At 40.0% G+C, this 15,692-nt stretch overlaps 1 protein-coding gene across 1 annotated transcript in view; it reads right to left on the bottom strand.

The window, feature by feature from the left end:
• Positions 1-781: 781 nt before the first annotated feature.
• Positions 782-15,692, bottom strand: part of cps1 (carbamoyl-phosphate synthase 1, mitochondrial) — a 62,314-nt gene continuing 47,403 nt past the window's right edge. Inside the window, exons 33-38 of the mRNA XM_038720291.1 lie at positions 8,776-8,850; positions 8,510-8,608; positions 4,373-4,432; positions 4,051-4,163; positions 2,129-2,258; positions 782-2,004 (exon numbers count right to left, since the gene is read on the bottom strand). Of these exons, the coding sequence (XP_038576219.1) occupies positions 1,891-2,004; positions 2,129-2,258; positions 4,051-4,163; positions 4,373-4,432; positions 8,510-8,608; positions 8,776-8,850 (591 nt within the window). The 3' untranslated portion in view covers positions 782-1,890. The remainder of the gene's footprint in view (positions 2,005-2,128; positions 2,259-4,050; positions 4,164-4,372; positions 4,433-8,509; positions 8,609-8,775; positions 8,851-15,692) is intronic.

Here is a 15,692-nt window from a genome sequence, read left to right as displayed (position 1 = left end):
AAGTGCAGAGGTATCCCAAGTTACCTGCGGAAGCTGAGGCATGAAGTAGTCAAATAGCTGGAGGAAGGTTGCCAAGGATTTACAGGCAGATCAATATCAGCAGTCTTTGGAGAGTTGTGTGTCTGTAAATGGAACCTGAAGCAGTAGCTCAGAGGGGTATTAAATAACGTAAAACTAACTGTATTTCCCTATAATAGCATCAGCCTTGTGTTAGATGAGTAGTGTATTGGAATCACTTAATTCCTTTGTATAGCCTTGTACTATCAATTTGCCAGAATGGCATGATCATACTCAGATGTATGTATGATTCCATGCATCTTTAGAGGGTGTTAACACTAAGGCGTCTATGGAGATGATGACTATTTCTCATGATAAGAATGACTCTGCTTCTGATTTGACATAACTAGAGTATTGAATCATGTAACATTCTTTACTGTTTCAAACCACAGTGCAGAGTACCACAGACATTTAAAGTGTGAACCCTTTGTGTCAGGTTTTGCATTTTTGTGTATCTACAGATGGCGCCCTTAGTTAAAGACAGCTAAGCTGGGAAATAGTGCAAGTTTAGGTTAGATTCCAGATTCAGCTGTTTTTGAGGTTTGTGCTTATGTGGGGATTTTTAAATGCAAACTTACAAACTTGCAATGACACAGCTCTGTCTTGAGGTCAGCATGCTAAATTTTTTAATCTCAAACAGATCTCAACAGCACATCATCTCGTGTTTCAATGCAGCTGTATTATGTTGTGTGTAAGTTGGATGTTTAAAACAGAGGCTCTGGTGTGGGAGGGAAAGCAACCTGATTTTAATGCATGTCTGGTGCAAACACACTGACATACAGAGCAGACATCATGTGAGAGAAGACTTAATTTTGTTTCAGTGGACTGTTACATTTTTTTGTTGTTTCTGTTATGTAAAAATGGAGCTTGATTGCTAAACAGGGTGTAGTTAAATGCACTTGTGTGAATGTGTTTAAAATGCAGAGCAGGTTCAGCTGCAGACTCAGTTTGAAACATACAGTATTATACACGCATAAATCCAACTATATAAATAGATCAGTTGTCATCAACATAAAACTTCAAAGCTGGGGTTCCAGCCTGGAACTCTTGAAAAATAAAACTTTATTCTAATCAAAAAATGCACAAGAATTATCTTCAATACAGCTACCTTACCTACAGTTCTTTAAAAGCCATGCATATAGATACATTTTCTACACCGTCTATTACAAAAATGGATGAATGAGACTAAATAAAAAAAAAAAAGTAATTTGGCCAAAACTTTGGTATTGAGGAGAGCCGAAAAGTTTCACATTCACTGAGGCCCCAAAATAAAAACAAACAAAATAAACCACTGATCATAAAAAAAGCAAAACAAGACGAGAGAAAACACTGGACCACAGTAACACTGCTCTTAGGGATTTACTTCAGCTTGAGTGAAAAGTCAGTGTAATTACCCTCTCTGGTACCAATTATAATAAGTCACCTTTACATGGAGGTTATAAGTTGTATTTATTAATAATAATCAATTCTTTCATTCTTTAAAGCTTACTTATAAGACAGTAGAACAATTTTGGGATTGCGAAACATTTCTTTTGCTGGGTGCTTATCCTCCTCCAGCATGACGCTTGTTTTGTCTTTGTAGTTCTTCAGAAAGTTTACAGACTTAAATTGCTATATGAACCATTTCTTAATTATTAACGTTTGTTCATAAATTGTATGTAAATGCTGGTCTGTAAAGCATTAGTAAGTAAATTGGCTAGTAATAAAACAATTCATTGCTTTTAAAACAGGTTTATAAGTATTGTATGTTGTTGTGTTTTGGTCTTGGTAACCCCTGAAAGACTGCAACTCTAGTTGTTATACACAGGGAACCAAGGGGAACAGAAGGAAGCTTTAGCCCTGCTGGTTAGCCTCTCTGTGTTTGCTGTCTTTCTGCCGGTAGTGGAAGAGGCTGGTAGTGTCGAGCTCACCCGCATGGCCAATAGCTTCTGCAAACAGCTTCACCACCTAATACACACAGAAAAACAATTTACGCCGAAGCCCATCAAGTGTGAAAGGCAGATATTATGTCGGTGTAAATTGAGCACATCACCACTTTTCTCCAGTCACTGGTAGTTTGACATTTACTGACCTGGTAATTGGTGATTAGGGGAACCGCATGGTCGATAGCCATTCTGCGGATGAGGAAGTTATCCCTCAGATGGCGCGAGTTGTTATTGGGCAAGTTGACCACCAGGTCAATATCTCCCTCGTTGATCAGCCTATAAACACAAACAGTGTCAGAGATAACAGAATCAAACCAATAAATGTAAACTAATGCAATGCAATACCTGTTATAATACAATTAAATCAAACGACTTCCTAAAATCAGATAGTAGTTTGTACTGTTGATCCCACTAAGATTCAGCATCTATCTCTGCAGCTCTTTGCAGCTTTTAGCTACTTTCAGCGCACTAGTTTGGTTCTGCAGTCCATATAATTGTGTCCCAATGGCTTTTACTGATCTTCTTATGTAAAAACTATTAGCAGGTGATCATATACTACCTGCCAAGCACAAAATGGAGAGCAAAAGTCAACCAGTAATGATTATGTAAATCACCAGTCTCACAAGTATATACTAAAGTGACCCTTAATCTTGTAAGTAGACAATCCTTTACTAATATGTTTGCTGTATGAACTTGTTAAGCCAGTAGTATATAACAGCTCTGCTGTTTGTTTGTCTGCCTCCTAGTGGTCAAAATTAAAATGCCCAGTATTGGCCTAATCTTCTGTACATGTAATTACAATGTGCTAAATAAAGCTAAATCTATCTCATGTTTTAGGCTAGTTGGGCAGACACGAAGACGGACACACGAAGACACACGCACACACGTATCATTCAAATAATTTAAAGAAATACAATTCCTGGAACTTTTACTTTTTAATGAAAACAAAATTTAGCTTATTAGATATTTCCTTGCCCCCACAACGAGCTGTCAAAATAATGTGAACACCTTGCAAAAAAGAACAATTTGAATTAGTTTTGTTTACCTCTTAAATATAATATTTTCTTTCTACCTTTCAATTCAATCTAGCTTTATTATTATTCACTCTCTCACACACAAATGTGCGGCAAATTGCTTTTTACCATTTGAAGGCCTCTGACGGACAGCATGGCAATAGGCCTGAATTCTCATAGAAAATGTGGAGAATAGACAACAGTGGCAACAAAGGTCATGTTCTTCTCTATAAAGAGTTGGCCTCTACGCCACCTTGCACAGCTGATGCCAGCCAGCCGTATGTGTGTATCTGTGTGTGTTGTATTGGTCTAGGCCTATTAAATTCCCTTTACATCCTCCTCTTCACCAGCTCATTTCCAAACATATGGCCCAGATGGCTTCATTGTAGCATGATCATGACTTGTTTGTGGGATCATTACCTGAAAATTGCTGTCACAGTCAGCCTGCTACGATTATTCTGTGTTGCTAGAACGTTTGAAAAAGGTTGTACCTTTGACAGCTGAACATGTTTTTAACTACAGCAAAAGTGAATGGCATAACATCTATGTTTAATTTAAAAAATAACTGTAAGAAATGCAGTGCAATCAACTAAAATGTCTATTAAAGTGTTATGTTTGCTTTGTTGTTGGCCATGGCTAAATGAAAACCCAGATGTTTCAGCTGTTTTTTTGATTTCCCTCCCTTGACTTGGCATTGCTCTGACTTAAGACTTTCCTCATCCTCCTTTTTCAAGCCCTAATTCTGGCTAATGCAATGATTCTGGACTTCTAAGTCTGCTGCATCTTCTTTGATCTTATCAGCATATTACAGAGCTAATGAAGGGGCTATGCCCTTAGATCTTAAGGCAGTATCTGATTATAGTAGATATCCCTATTTTGAATCTAATGAATCACAGATGATGTTTTACTTAAGCTTTGCCTCAAGAAACCATAAGCAAGTCTTAGCTTCTGAGTTTTGGCTAAGAATTTCACATTAGTGGGCTTTGTTTTCCACATTTCCATGAATGTGTTGAATTCAGTCATCAATTTAGTGTTCAAAGTGAATAGTTTCCAACCTCTTAATACTGGGCAAACTGGTGTCTCCTCCCTTCTCAGTGGGCCAGGCAACTGGAGTGGCAGGCACATCATTGGCACACAGCCAGGCAGAGGTGGCTTCTGTAGCATAGAGCTAGAGGACAGAAATAAGGCAACATTACAACACATATACAGAATGTCAAACAATACTGAGGGGGCTGAGGTAAGTGTTTTTAATCTGTTAATAAGGGTAGAAGCATAAGAACCAGAAAGGTGAAAATTGTAGAGGAAAACAGTATTTTAGATCTTCAATGAAAAAGTGTGGTCTATAGTGTTTGATACATGCAAGCTTTCAGTACTCACCTTGAATCCCTCCTCTTTCAGGTGGTGAGCTGTAGCCAGGAAATTGGGTCGGAACGAATGCTGGACGGGAGGGAAGCAAAAAGAAACGAAGAAGCAAAATGCAGCATTAGAAATCAGGAAAACAAGTCTTTTGTCTGTTCATCCAAAATGGTTCACAGCAACTGTAGGGGAAACAATCCATCATGTGCAGGTCAACTTTGAAATTACATTTAAATGTAAGACTATAAAACAACTCTGTAACAATGTAAACAGTGCCCCTGGTACATTATTGTCAAGTCGTTCCCAGACTTCAGGGAATACTCAGACGCTCACTTTTTGTTGCGTTATAGTTGATTGTAACAAAATGTTGTAGTATATTATTTTATGATATAAGATGTGATGACAGTCACTGTGGAGCGAGAAATCTTATCAGTAGGTAGTATGAGCAACGTTGAGTAAGACAGGAGTGCTATGGGGCAGCTTTTCAAACACTGGACTGTTTTTTTTTGCTTACTCTGCCAGGATGGTTTTGCAGTCCGTGTTTTCACAATCAGCCAGTGGAAGAGTTCTCTGGCAGTACATGTGTTTGCTGTGACTGTGTTACAACTCTCGCTGAATAAGAAACATGCGTCTTTTCCCGAGTTCTCGCCGTCTTGTGTAGATCTGCACTGTTTGCCTCCCTTTGATACAACTTAAGGGCAACTGGTATTCACCATGTTTCCTTTGGAAATCTGGGTTTGGTGCCAGCTGTAGTTTTTTCAAGAATATTGGTCAAATCAAGTTTTGGTATCTGCGGTTTATTTTAACACGTTATCTAGGTATTTTTCATGCTTCAGTTTAGTTTTGTGTGGGTAATAAATGTACCAATCTACAGCCAGGCAGTTGACGACATTGATGCTGAAAAGGAAAAACTGAGGCATATTTTATAGTGATGCAGCATAACTACCCACGGAAACTTATATGCGTTGTAGACCTCCAGTGTATTTTGGACATGAGGAGAAATAAATATGGAATCCTCGACAGTAATTGTTTGTTTTTTGTCAAACTTTTATGTGCATGAAACTGTGAACTCCTCTTCCAAGGGAAATTTATTTATATAGCACATTTCATACCCATAGGCAACCCAAAGTGCTTTAGAGTATCCAGGCAAAAGTAAAAACTAATGATAAAAACAATAAAAGCAAGCAAGTAGAAGACAAACAATAAAGGCAAACAGTCAAAAACAGAGTAAAAGCAAGATAGATAGATAGATAAAATCAATCAAAAGCACACAGAGGATTTTTTTTTTTACGAAGTCTGGAAAAAAAGTTCAGCGTCTTCTTAAATATGTCTCTCTTGTTTCTCCAATTATGCCTTACTTATTTGTGGCCAGCTAAGTTGTCTGATTTGATGAGGAGGGATCTCTCAGGCACTCTCAGATTTTCGGTGAGGTTCAAGCTTTTACTGGGACACCCAAAGGCTTTGGAGATTGACCCTGAAGCCACTCCAGAAATTACAGCAGTGTGTGTCAAGGTTACATTAATTTCACTTTTTGAATTACTTTTACTTTCTATGATTTCAAGATTTCCTTTATTTTAACTTTTTCATTTGATACATATATTCATATTGTGACAAACTTATTATTTCTTATTATTTGAGCATTTTCTTGTGATTTTATTATCAAGTCAACAGACAACAAAACAAGTGGAAAGGGAGATGGTCCCCACTTGGAGACTTATTTCAGTAATATAAGAAAACCCCTTGTTGTCTGTTACTGTTAACACATTTGAATGTGATTGTGATCAGTGGTCAGTTGACTGCTCAGTCAGATTGTAGTGTAGGTGTTCACCCCTGTATATAAAAACTATTCTTACACTATGTAAAATATGATAAATTTGCCTGGTCATTACATTTTATTGCGAATTAAAAATGAAGCTCATATAAACAAAACTACATGCAAAAAAGTAAAGGAATCTGAATTTCTGAAGATAATATACTAACACAGTTCAGGATAAGGCAAAGCTTTGCTTGTACAGATAAAAGTAGTAAGGTCTGTTTTCTATTGTTAGAACTTAAAAATAAAGCTTTGCCTTACAAACAAAAATAATCTAGATAATCCTTTTAAAGCTTGAACAGATCTGAGGTCCCACAATTCCAGCAACACGTGTAATAGTGCAGCATCCTGCAGGTTCCCTGTTGATTTGGATTGCTGATGAGTTTAAGAATTTCAAACATTATCATATTTGTCGCACAAACAGCATATAAAGGAAGAATTAATCTTTTTGTAAAGCACATGTTAGAAATCAACTTCAAAAGACCCACTTAATGAATTCCACCAAACATACTGAAAGTGCTGAAAACTCCTTTGTGAGTTGTTGCTGCTAATTTGCAACTGATTTCGTTCAACCTGGGTGTCCTTCAGCTGAGTAAACAATATGCTTGCTAAAATTACTGCTGCCTCACCAAAACCACTGTGATATGGTTTGATTTTTTGTATATTCTGCAGCCTACCTTAATAAGTCTTATATGACATACAGGTTTCTAATTTGGTTTGCAATGTTGACACATGGTGTTGGTACAAAAAAAAGGTACAGCTAATTAAAAAGAGAAGAACAGTGAGAATTGCACAGCGTGAGACAGAGACAATGGCAAGAGTTGGACGGTCACAGTTAAGTAGACAACTAATCTTAATTAGTATACTTATCTTAATATACTAATATTGTCCAGTATCCACTATGTACTCTTTTTTCATAGTATATCATTTTTTCTGTAAGTATAGAAGAAAGGGGCAACACACACACCGACAGCGTGTGACGTGCGTCAAAACACCAGCATCCATTACTGTCTGTGGAAACTTGCACTTGCGCCTTGACACTTGTCATTGCTAGATGACCCACATCAATTCATCAGGACACACCACTGTTGTATTTTCCAACACTGATTCGTATCAGCTTTACCAGAAAAGCTGCTGTTGCATGACATTTAAACCAGTCTTGCTACTTTTTCTGCCTATATGTTGCATCAAGTGTGTGCTATGATGCATGTTGAATTAAAGACCTGTTTTAGCTTATTGGTTTGGCCAGTTGAGAAGCCACGGCAAAACAGGCCTCTTTTTAAAAGCTGATTTTTTTTAGTGCTCTTTTTAATTACACCCTCTTCTTCTGCAATAGTTTAATGGCACCAGACTAAAAAATGTGTGCCATCTACTGCTTATCTTGATGAACCAACTAGCACATTAATCAGTATTTTTTTTCACCAATTTTCTCAAAATTCAGAAGTTTTAAACCTCCTGCCACACTTCCTCAAAACCACTGGAGGTAAATCACATCTGTGTTGCTGTGTGTTCTGGATCTGTCAGCCTAAAGTGTTGCTGCTTGTCAGCTAGTTACAGCGCGCGTGTGACCCCAAGTACAGTTACTTGCCTTGAAGTGGACGTGTTCCCCAGGAGCACCAATTATACAGCTAGTGTTGTGAATGCTTTGTTAAACCCGCATTAGTCAAACTTGCAGTTTGGCAACCTAGGGTGGCAGCAAGACTTAATTACCGAAACTCATGAAATGCAGTGTCATTAAAAACAGGGCAGTGCTCAGGCTTACATTTTGTTCTTTTCTGCGGCTGACGATTGGGGAAAAAGTGGAAAGATGTTTTTCCAGCAAGCCTATCCAGCAATGGTGACTCAAGACTTCTTTTGTCAGAGCACTTGATTAAAGAGGATGAGTTTTTTATTTTATTTAACTAGTTTTGTCATTTTTGTGAGATATTTCACTGTAGGAGATTTTTATAATGAGGATTATTGTTTGTTTGGATAGTTATTGACTGAATTTTATGTCTGTGTAGTTCCTTTTATTCTTTCAGATATAGCAGCATCAGGTTTACTCATCTTATCGACTCATCTGAGGGGCATTGACAATTCTGCTAACTGATGGGTATTGCAACCTGTCTGGGTCATTCACACAGTCACTTGAGAGCGGTTGTCTTTACTTCACGTGAGAGTTGTCAAGAGTCGCAAGAATCAAGGTGTGAAACAAACTGAGGAGAGCCAGGCTGGCATCGTAAGAAGCTGAAAGAATTGGGCCACCTGTTCAGAAGGCACCATGCATTTGGTGTTTTGTGGGCAGGAGGCACCAAAAGGAAACACAAACAGGAGGCAAGTGGACTTCCAGATGGCTGTAGTCTTACCTGAATACCAATCAGGATGCCCTTCTGCGGTAGCTTGAAGCCTGTGGAGAGCATAGCCTTCAGGAAGGCTGAATAAATGTTGGGTCCAAAACATGCTACCTGCAATAAAACAAATGGATGCACATGAATCACTGTTAACACAGACTCCAAATTATATAGGAGAAAAGAAAACAAGGATGAACACAAAAGAGAGTGTGTGTGTGTGTGTGTGTGTGTGTGTGTGTGTGTGTGTGTGTGTGTGTGTGTGTGTGTGTGTGTACACATACTTCGCCTGTGGAGGCCATCTCACAGCGAAGCACAGGGTCTGCATCTCTCAGCCGTGGCCAGGAGAACATGGGTGCCTGGTGCAAGAAGGGAAGTGGTAGATTTGTTTTAACATGCTTTTGGAGTAATAGGACATGATCACATGTGATGCTAATGAACCACTGTTGAAACAACAGCGCTTCTCCTTGTTAGCTGTAACCAGTGGTTACTACAAGTCACAATGTTATGAGTTCAGTTGGACCTTTACCAAAAAGGCAAATCTCATGACAGTTAACCATTAAATTGAAAAAATTTATTATCTAGACCCCATAAATGGAGTCATTTCAGGGATTTCATGCCACTGCTGCCACCTAGAGGTGAAGTTAAGCTTGTTTTCCCTTAAACAGTAACAGGTGACCAAGCCTGTGACACTTGTATAACTTGCTTATGGGATAATAAATGGCAAATCATTCAATAATGATGAATAAAAGCTCATACACACTAACAATAAAAGTGTTTCTCAACCAATACTATTTATTATTTAATTTTGTCTTATGCAAACCACCATTTCTGCTTCAACCGAGAGCACATCAGAGAAAAAGAGGGCGAGGCATGGTAACACAGAGAGTTAAAGAGATTAGTGCTACAACTGCTGGTGCAGACAGACTAAAAAGGGAAAGTCTGAAAAGACAGGACGCTTCTCAAATGGCCACCAGTCACTGTAACAGCCTGTTTGACATGCTGTCGCCACACTGAGAAGAAGGGGAAAAGGTGGGTGGCCTGAGTGATAGAGTAACAGCAGGGTGAGCGAGAAGGGGAGCGGGAGCGAGAGACGGAAAAAGAGAGAAGATAGAGAGGAGAGGGGAAGAAGACATAAGAGGGGAAAGAATCTTGAAACAACTGACTTGAGTGGAGAGAGTGAATGAGAAGACTTAAGAGGAGAAGAGGCGGAATAAAAGGAAGGAACAAAAAGAGGAGATGGGGAGGAGAGAATGATTTAAAGGAAAGTGCAGGAACAAGAGCAGGAGACAGTAGCTTCTCGTTATTGTATTACAGACAAATTAAGAACAGTGGGGCGCCATGTGGAAAGCCATTCTTATTTCTCCATTTAAAAGCAGACAACCCCCATTACCTTGAAGAGAGAGAGCCAGTGTGGCGCAGTTCACGAGTATGCGCTAGCGCGCACACGCACGCACGCACGCACGCTCGCGCACACAGAAGCAAGGGCCACTAGGGGGGGGGATTCATCCTTGAAGCGGGCCATCTAATCAGCTGAATGTAATGTTAGCATACTAATGTAAGAAGGGGCGAAGAGAAGGGACTGCAGACAGGGAACCAGCATCGCTTATCATGGCTTTTATTCAAAAGAGTCTGTGAAAGACGGAGAAGTATGCAGAGATAAAATGGCAGAATGTAACCAAGAAAGAAAATGAAATAGAGGGAGAGGAACACATCAGAGAGGGAATAACAGTGATAGTGAACTTTTAATTGTGCAATAAAAGAGACAAGAAACTACAATAAAAAGAGGACAATCTGAAATACAGAAGATGAGCGACACCAACACATTTGCTTGTGGGTCTCTGTGTAAATCCAGAACAGTGGTTTTGTACATAATTCCACATTTCACTGACCATACCAACTGTAGAAACAAATGTGCAGCCACCACTTAACTATGAAGCAGGAAGTGGAAATATAACTATAAACAAGAGCTGTTAGAAATTTGGCAGTGGAGATTTAAATTGCCTGAAAATGAGAAACCGCACATAAGCCTTCAAGAACCGAATTATGAAGTTGTAATAGTTTGTCCTCAAATTGCAAGGGTGCGTCTCTGGGACAGAATGTATGTGACAGTCACAATAACCAAGGCTCTGTAACCACAACATCCTACAAAAACACACAAACACCGCCCCCCCACCCATGTTTGTATCCCACACCGACCGCCCACTCTCAAGAGACAGTAGAATTGTGAGCTCCACCACATGAACAATGTTATCTTGGGGCGCCAGCTGAGCTCCAGTGGAGAAGGAAATGAATAAAGTAAGACATTTCCACATAACATTGTTGCTCACTGAGGGTCTTGTTGGAGGCGGAAGTAGCACCTGTGTAAATGTCTTTATATTTGCTGCTGAATGGAAATTAACAGCTACATTTGTACTTACAGATTTTTGAATAACTATTCCCACATTGTATACCGATGTTGCAAATGATGGATATTTTGACAATCTAACAATACAACTAGGAAAAAAGGCTCCGCTTTCTGGAAATTCACTTGGAAATGGTGTGTTAGGGAGGGCTAAATGATTGGTATTGTAGGACATTACTAGGGCTTTCGTAGGTCATTAGTGCTAGGCAATGCTAGGTGATACTGTTCTAGATGGCCAATATTAAGTGGCTACTAGTGCTGGTTTGGATTCCAGGATGTAAATAATGTGCCAGTAGGATGTTTGTCTTGGGTACTAGGTAGTTGCTAGAGTGCTGCAGGTAGTTTCTTTTGGCATTGCTGAAGTGTTGTGAGTGCGTGCTAGTGTTCAGTGTTGCGGCTAGGGAAGGTACAACTGTCAAGCAATACTGACGCTAGAGTGTGTGCTAGTAGTTGTGAAAGTAGTGTTTTAATGTATAATTTGTACAATAAAGAGTTAAAATCGTCAGAGAGCAGTTTAAACAAGAATTTTAGAGTGAGTGGCTTCACCAATAACATTCCCACTGTATAGTAGCGGGCTGAATGTCTGAAAAAGTTTGAAAAAATAATTAACCAACTTTAATCACTACTTCAAAAACTTTATGAGATGTCAATAAATGTGGAATGAAGTTATTCGGTCACATTTCTAAAACTATACAATAGACCGCTACCAAAGTCATAGCACCCATTTTAGTGAACATTTTTCACTGTGCATACGTATATGTGGAAGAAAAATTGTGGGAACAGTGTGTGCTCAGAAAACTGTGAGATATGGTAGCACTGCGCATTGATGAGCAAGCACACTAAAAAGCATTAGCAATATTTGACCGGATGCAGATATGCATTAAAGCAGCAGTCGGAAACAACACACAACGCAGAACCTTCCGCGTCTCGCTCGACTATGCGCATCACTCAGCGAAGCCGTTCCCACCAATTCCACAATTTCAAAACACTTTATTTATCCCCATGGGGCAATTGCAAGACCCGTAGATTAGTACAAGTTAAATTTTCTTTAAAAACCTCATCTTTCTAATGTTTCGCGGCCCATTAGGATGAGAGGCTAGTACATCACTGCCCCCACTGAAAAGTTATTCCCCACTTTTTGTCATTGTGCCTCTTTGACACTCGTGGATACGAGCGCCATAGAATCAAATATAATGAGGTCAAAGCTCCATGCGGAGCCGGGACATGTTCACACACGTTTTGTACAATACAGTGTTGTTGGCAAATGAAGAATGAGCAGTTCTTCATTGCTGGTGGTTGTTTCTCAGACATTGTGTTTGCAGAACTTCTGAATGCCATGCTGAAGATATTGAGCTTGACTGAGTGAGCATGCGTGAGGAGGGGGGCATGCAAATGGCATTAGGAGCACTAGGAGAAGCCAGAGGAACGTGATTTTATTTTACAGATTATTTGTCTCGTGCACTTCTATAGTTTCAGCAAATGTGACTTATAAAAAGTATTAAAACAAATCTCTACTGTTGCTTTAACCATTACAATAAATCAATGAACACATTAACTAGCATATATTTCTAGCATATATAAGCCAGCATGCTTTTGTTATTCAGGTAGAAGGTATTAGGCATGGCCTCCTCACACGGAAATATTTACTCAAATGTAAATGTATGATATTTCTAGCATGTGTTTTTCCTTGAGTCCCTGGGCTCACAAGAATGGGTCTATCTCAGAAGTCACCACAGTGTCCGGCACGCCACGGTCAAGGCGACAGAACAGCCAACAGTTGGAAGTTATTTTTCTGTAGCCAATAAGTGTACACTGGGGACACCAAACCAACAAATCCACTTCCGCCTCGTCCTTTTCAAATGTTGTTTTCATGCTCTTCTTTCTCTCAGTATCATAAATTGAACTGTGTTATTGTTCCTATGAGTTTGTATATAGAGACAGAAACTACACAACGGGGACTTGTTAGTGAAAAGAAAACAACATGGCCTCAAACGAGGGACTGTCAGAGGGAGAAAAGAAACAGTAAGAGCAACAGAGTGAGGTTGAGCGGGAATGAGACAGATAAATGAAGATTGTCTCTCTGGATGGCAACGACTTGTGCCTTGCGATGATGCAATGAGGACAGAGATGATGATGAATGAGAGAGTACGTTTTGATGGCACACACTTCAGGCTACGCGAGCTGGATAATGGTTTCAGACACCACAGTGTGTTTACAGTGGGGGCTTGATGTTGAAGCTGGAAGGACGTGTTAAACAGGAAGAAAGAAACTAGCACTACTTTGTTAAATAACCGTCATGTATTGTGGCAAGGCCCATATTAGTCAGGGCGTATGAAGTCTGTATCATAGACTCCAAGTAAACTCAGGAAGTCTTTTAAGCCTGACGCCTGGAGTATTCAGAGCTCTGATTAATATTCCTCACCACTGTGCAGACTAGAAATTGAAAACTTTAGGTGGCGGGGAAGAGTGGGGGATTATACCTGCGTGATTGGCTCCAAACTACAGCCATTGTTACAGCAGCTCTGTTGTAATTAGAGGGAGAAATTACTTTGGAAAAAATAGCTTTGGAACAGCTGGCAACACGTAAACTCTCTCATACCCAATCTAAGAAGTAAGCCTCCCAGACGGTACGAGAAAGCACCTACTACTACAACCCCCCCACCCATCCCCATCATCATGCCTATGTAGAGGAGCAGTAATTGCTGCCTTTATTGTGTGATCCAATGGAAGCTGTCCTGGTGGAACCTGCAGTGCCTATTAACATATCATACATGTAGAGCTCCTTACATAGGAACTAATTGTCCAACCATACTGAATACATCAGGCTTTACGAAGTTCAGATACATAGTTATTAGGACTTGTTAAACACTTGACTTTTTAATGACCTTACAAGTAGCTTTTAACTTTAAATTTCACAATTGTGTTTGTGGCCATTAAAACTCTTAATTGTGGATGTTTAAAAAGAATTGAAACACATTATTATTAAAAATCCTTTGTCATCGAAGGCCAGAGGTACAGTGCCCTGTGCGACATAATGTTACTTTTGACATTCAAGCCATTGTCCAAAACAGGCAACAGGCTAGACTGCACAGGGAACAATTTGAGGCAAGCATTTTCCCATTCATTGCCTTGGACTCTACTTTTGTATTATATGGCTGGGGCAATTACTATAGCAGTGTTTTCCTTATACAGTATCTCACAAAAGTGAGTACACCCCTCACATGTTGTGAATATTCAAATATATCTTTTCATGTGATAACACTGAAGAAATTACACTTTGCTACAATGTATAGTAGTGAGTGTAAATTGGCTGTCCCCTCAAAATAACACATCACACAGACATTAATGTCTAAACCGCTGGCAACAAAAGTGAGAACAACCCTAAAGTGAAAATGTCTCATTAGTGTTACAAGGTCTCCGGTGTGAATGGGGAGTAGGTGTGTTAAATTTGGCGTTATCGCTCTCACACTCCCTCATACTGGTCACTGGATGTTCAACATGGCACTCTCTGAGTTCTTTGCCATGAGGTGCCATGTTGATTACCAAGACCCTGAAACTGAGCTGCAGCACGGTGGCCAAGACCATACAACGGTTCAACAGGACAGGTTCCACTCAGAACAGGCCTCGCCATGGTCGACCAAAGAAGTTGAGTGCACATGCTCAGCATCATATCCAGAGGTTGTCTTTGTGAAATAGACGTATGAGTGCTGCCAGCATTGTTGCTGAGGTGAAGGGGTGGGGGGTCAGCCTGTCAGTGCTCAGACCATACACCGCACACTGTATCAAATTGGTCTGCATAGCTGTCGTCCTGGAAGGAAGCCTCTTCTAAAGATGATGCACAAGAGAGCCCGCAAACAGTTTGCTGAAGACAAGCAGACTAAGGACTTGGATTACTGGAACCATGTCCTGTGGTCTGATGAAACAAAGATAAACTTATCTGGTTCAAACAGGTGAGGAGTACAAAGACAAGTGTGTCTTGCCTACAGTCAAGCGTGGTGGTGGAGTGTCATGGTCTGGGGCTGCATGAGTGCTGCCGGCACTGGAGTAGAGGGAACCATGAATGCCAATATGTACTGTGACATACTGAAGCAGAGCATGATCCTCTCCTTTTGGAGACTGGGCTGCAGGGCAGTATTCCAAAATGATGACTACCCCAAACACACCTCCAAGACGACCACTGCCTTGCTAAAGAAGCTAAGGGTAAAGGTGATGGACTGACCAAGCATGTCTCCAGACCTAAACCCTATTGAGCATCCGTGGGGCATCCTCCAACACAATGTGTAGGAGTGCAAGGTCTCTAACATCCATCAGCTCTGTGATGTTGTCATGCAGGAGTAGAAGAGGATTCCAGTGGGAACCTGTGAAGCTCTGGTGAACTCCATTTCCATGAACTATTGTCACATGAACTATGTCAGTATGTACAGTGTGTACCCTGGACACAACGCGCCACAACATTTTCAAAACTTTTATTTTGCTACATTGCACAAGTTGCCTTAGCAGCTGGATTACCAGATGTTAGCAGCAGCAGTGCAAAAGACGGCATTCGTTGTAAATCATGCATCTGTGTGATTGACTGTTACTGACAGCACAGGAGTGTTCTGCTGGTTTGAAGCATTTATTGTGGCAAAAATATCTGTTAGTTGCCTGATTTGTTTTTCCTTCAGGTTTTAAATTTTATTTATTTGTAATTGTCCTGCGTTATAGCGTCACAACGACTTTAATTATACAATATTATCTAACTTGAGAAATGTGGCAGAGAAAGTAGTTTTCACAGCACTTCATATTGGGAAAAGTATA

This window comes from Micropterus salmoides, unplaced genomic scaffold, assembly GCF_014851395.1.
Source record: "Micropterus salmoides isolate LMB-PRFRI ecotype aquatic unplaced genomic scaffold, ASM1485139v1 Ms_hic_scaffold_15, whole genome shotgun sequence".
NCBI lineage: Eukaryota > Metazoa > Chordata > Actinopteri > Centrarchiformes > Centrarchidae > Micropterus > Micropterus salmoides.
The sequence above is the reverse complement of the archived record's forward strand: the minus strand, read 5'-3'. Positions and strand labels throughout refer to the sequence as shown.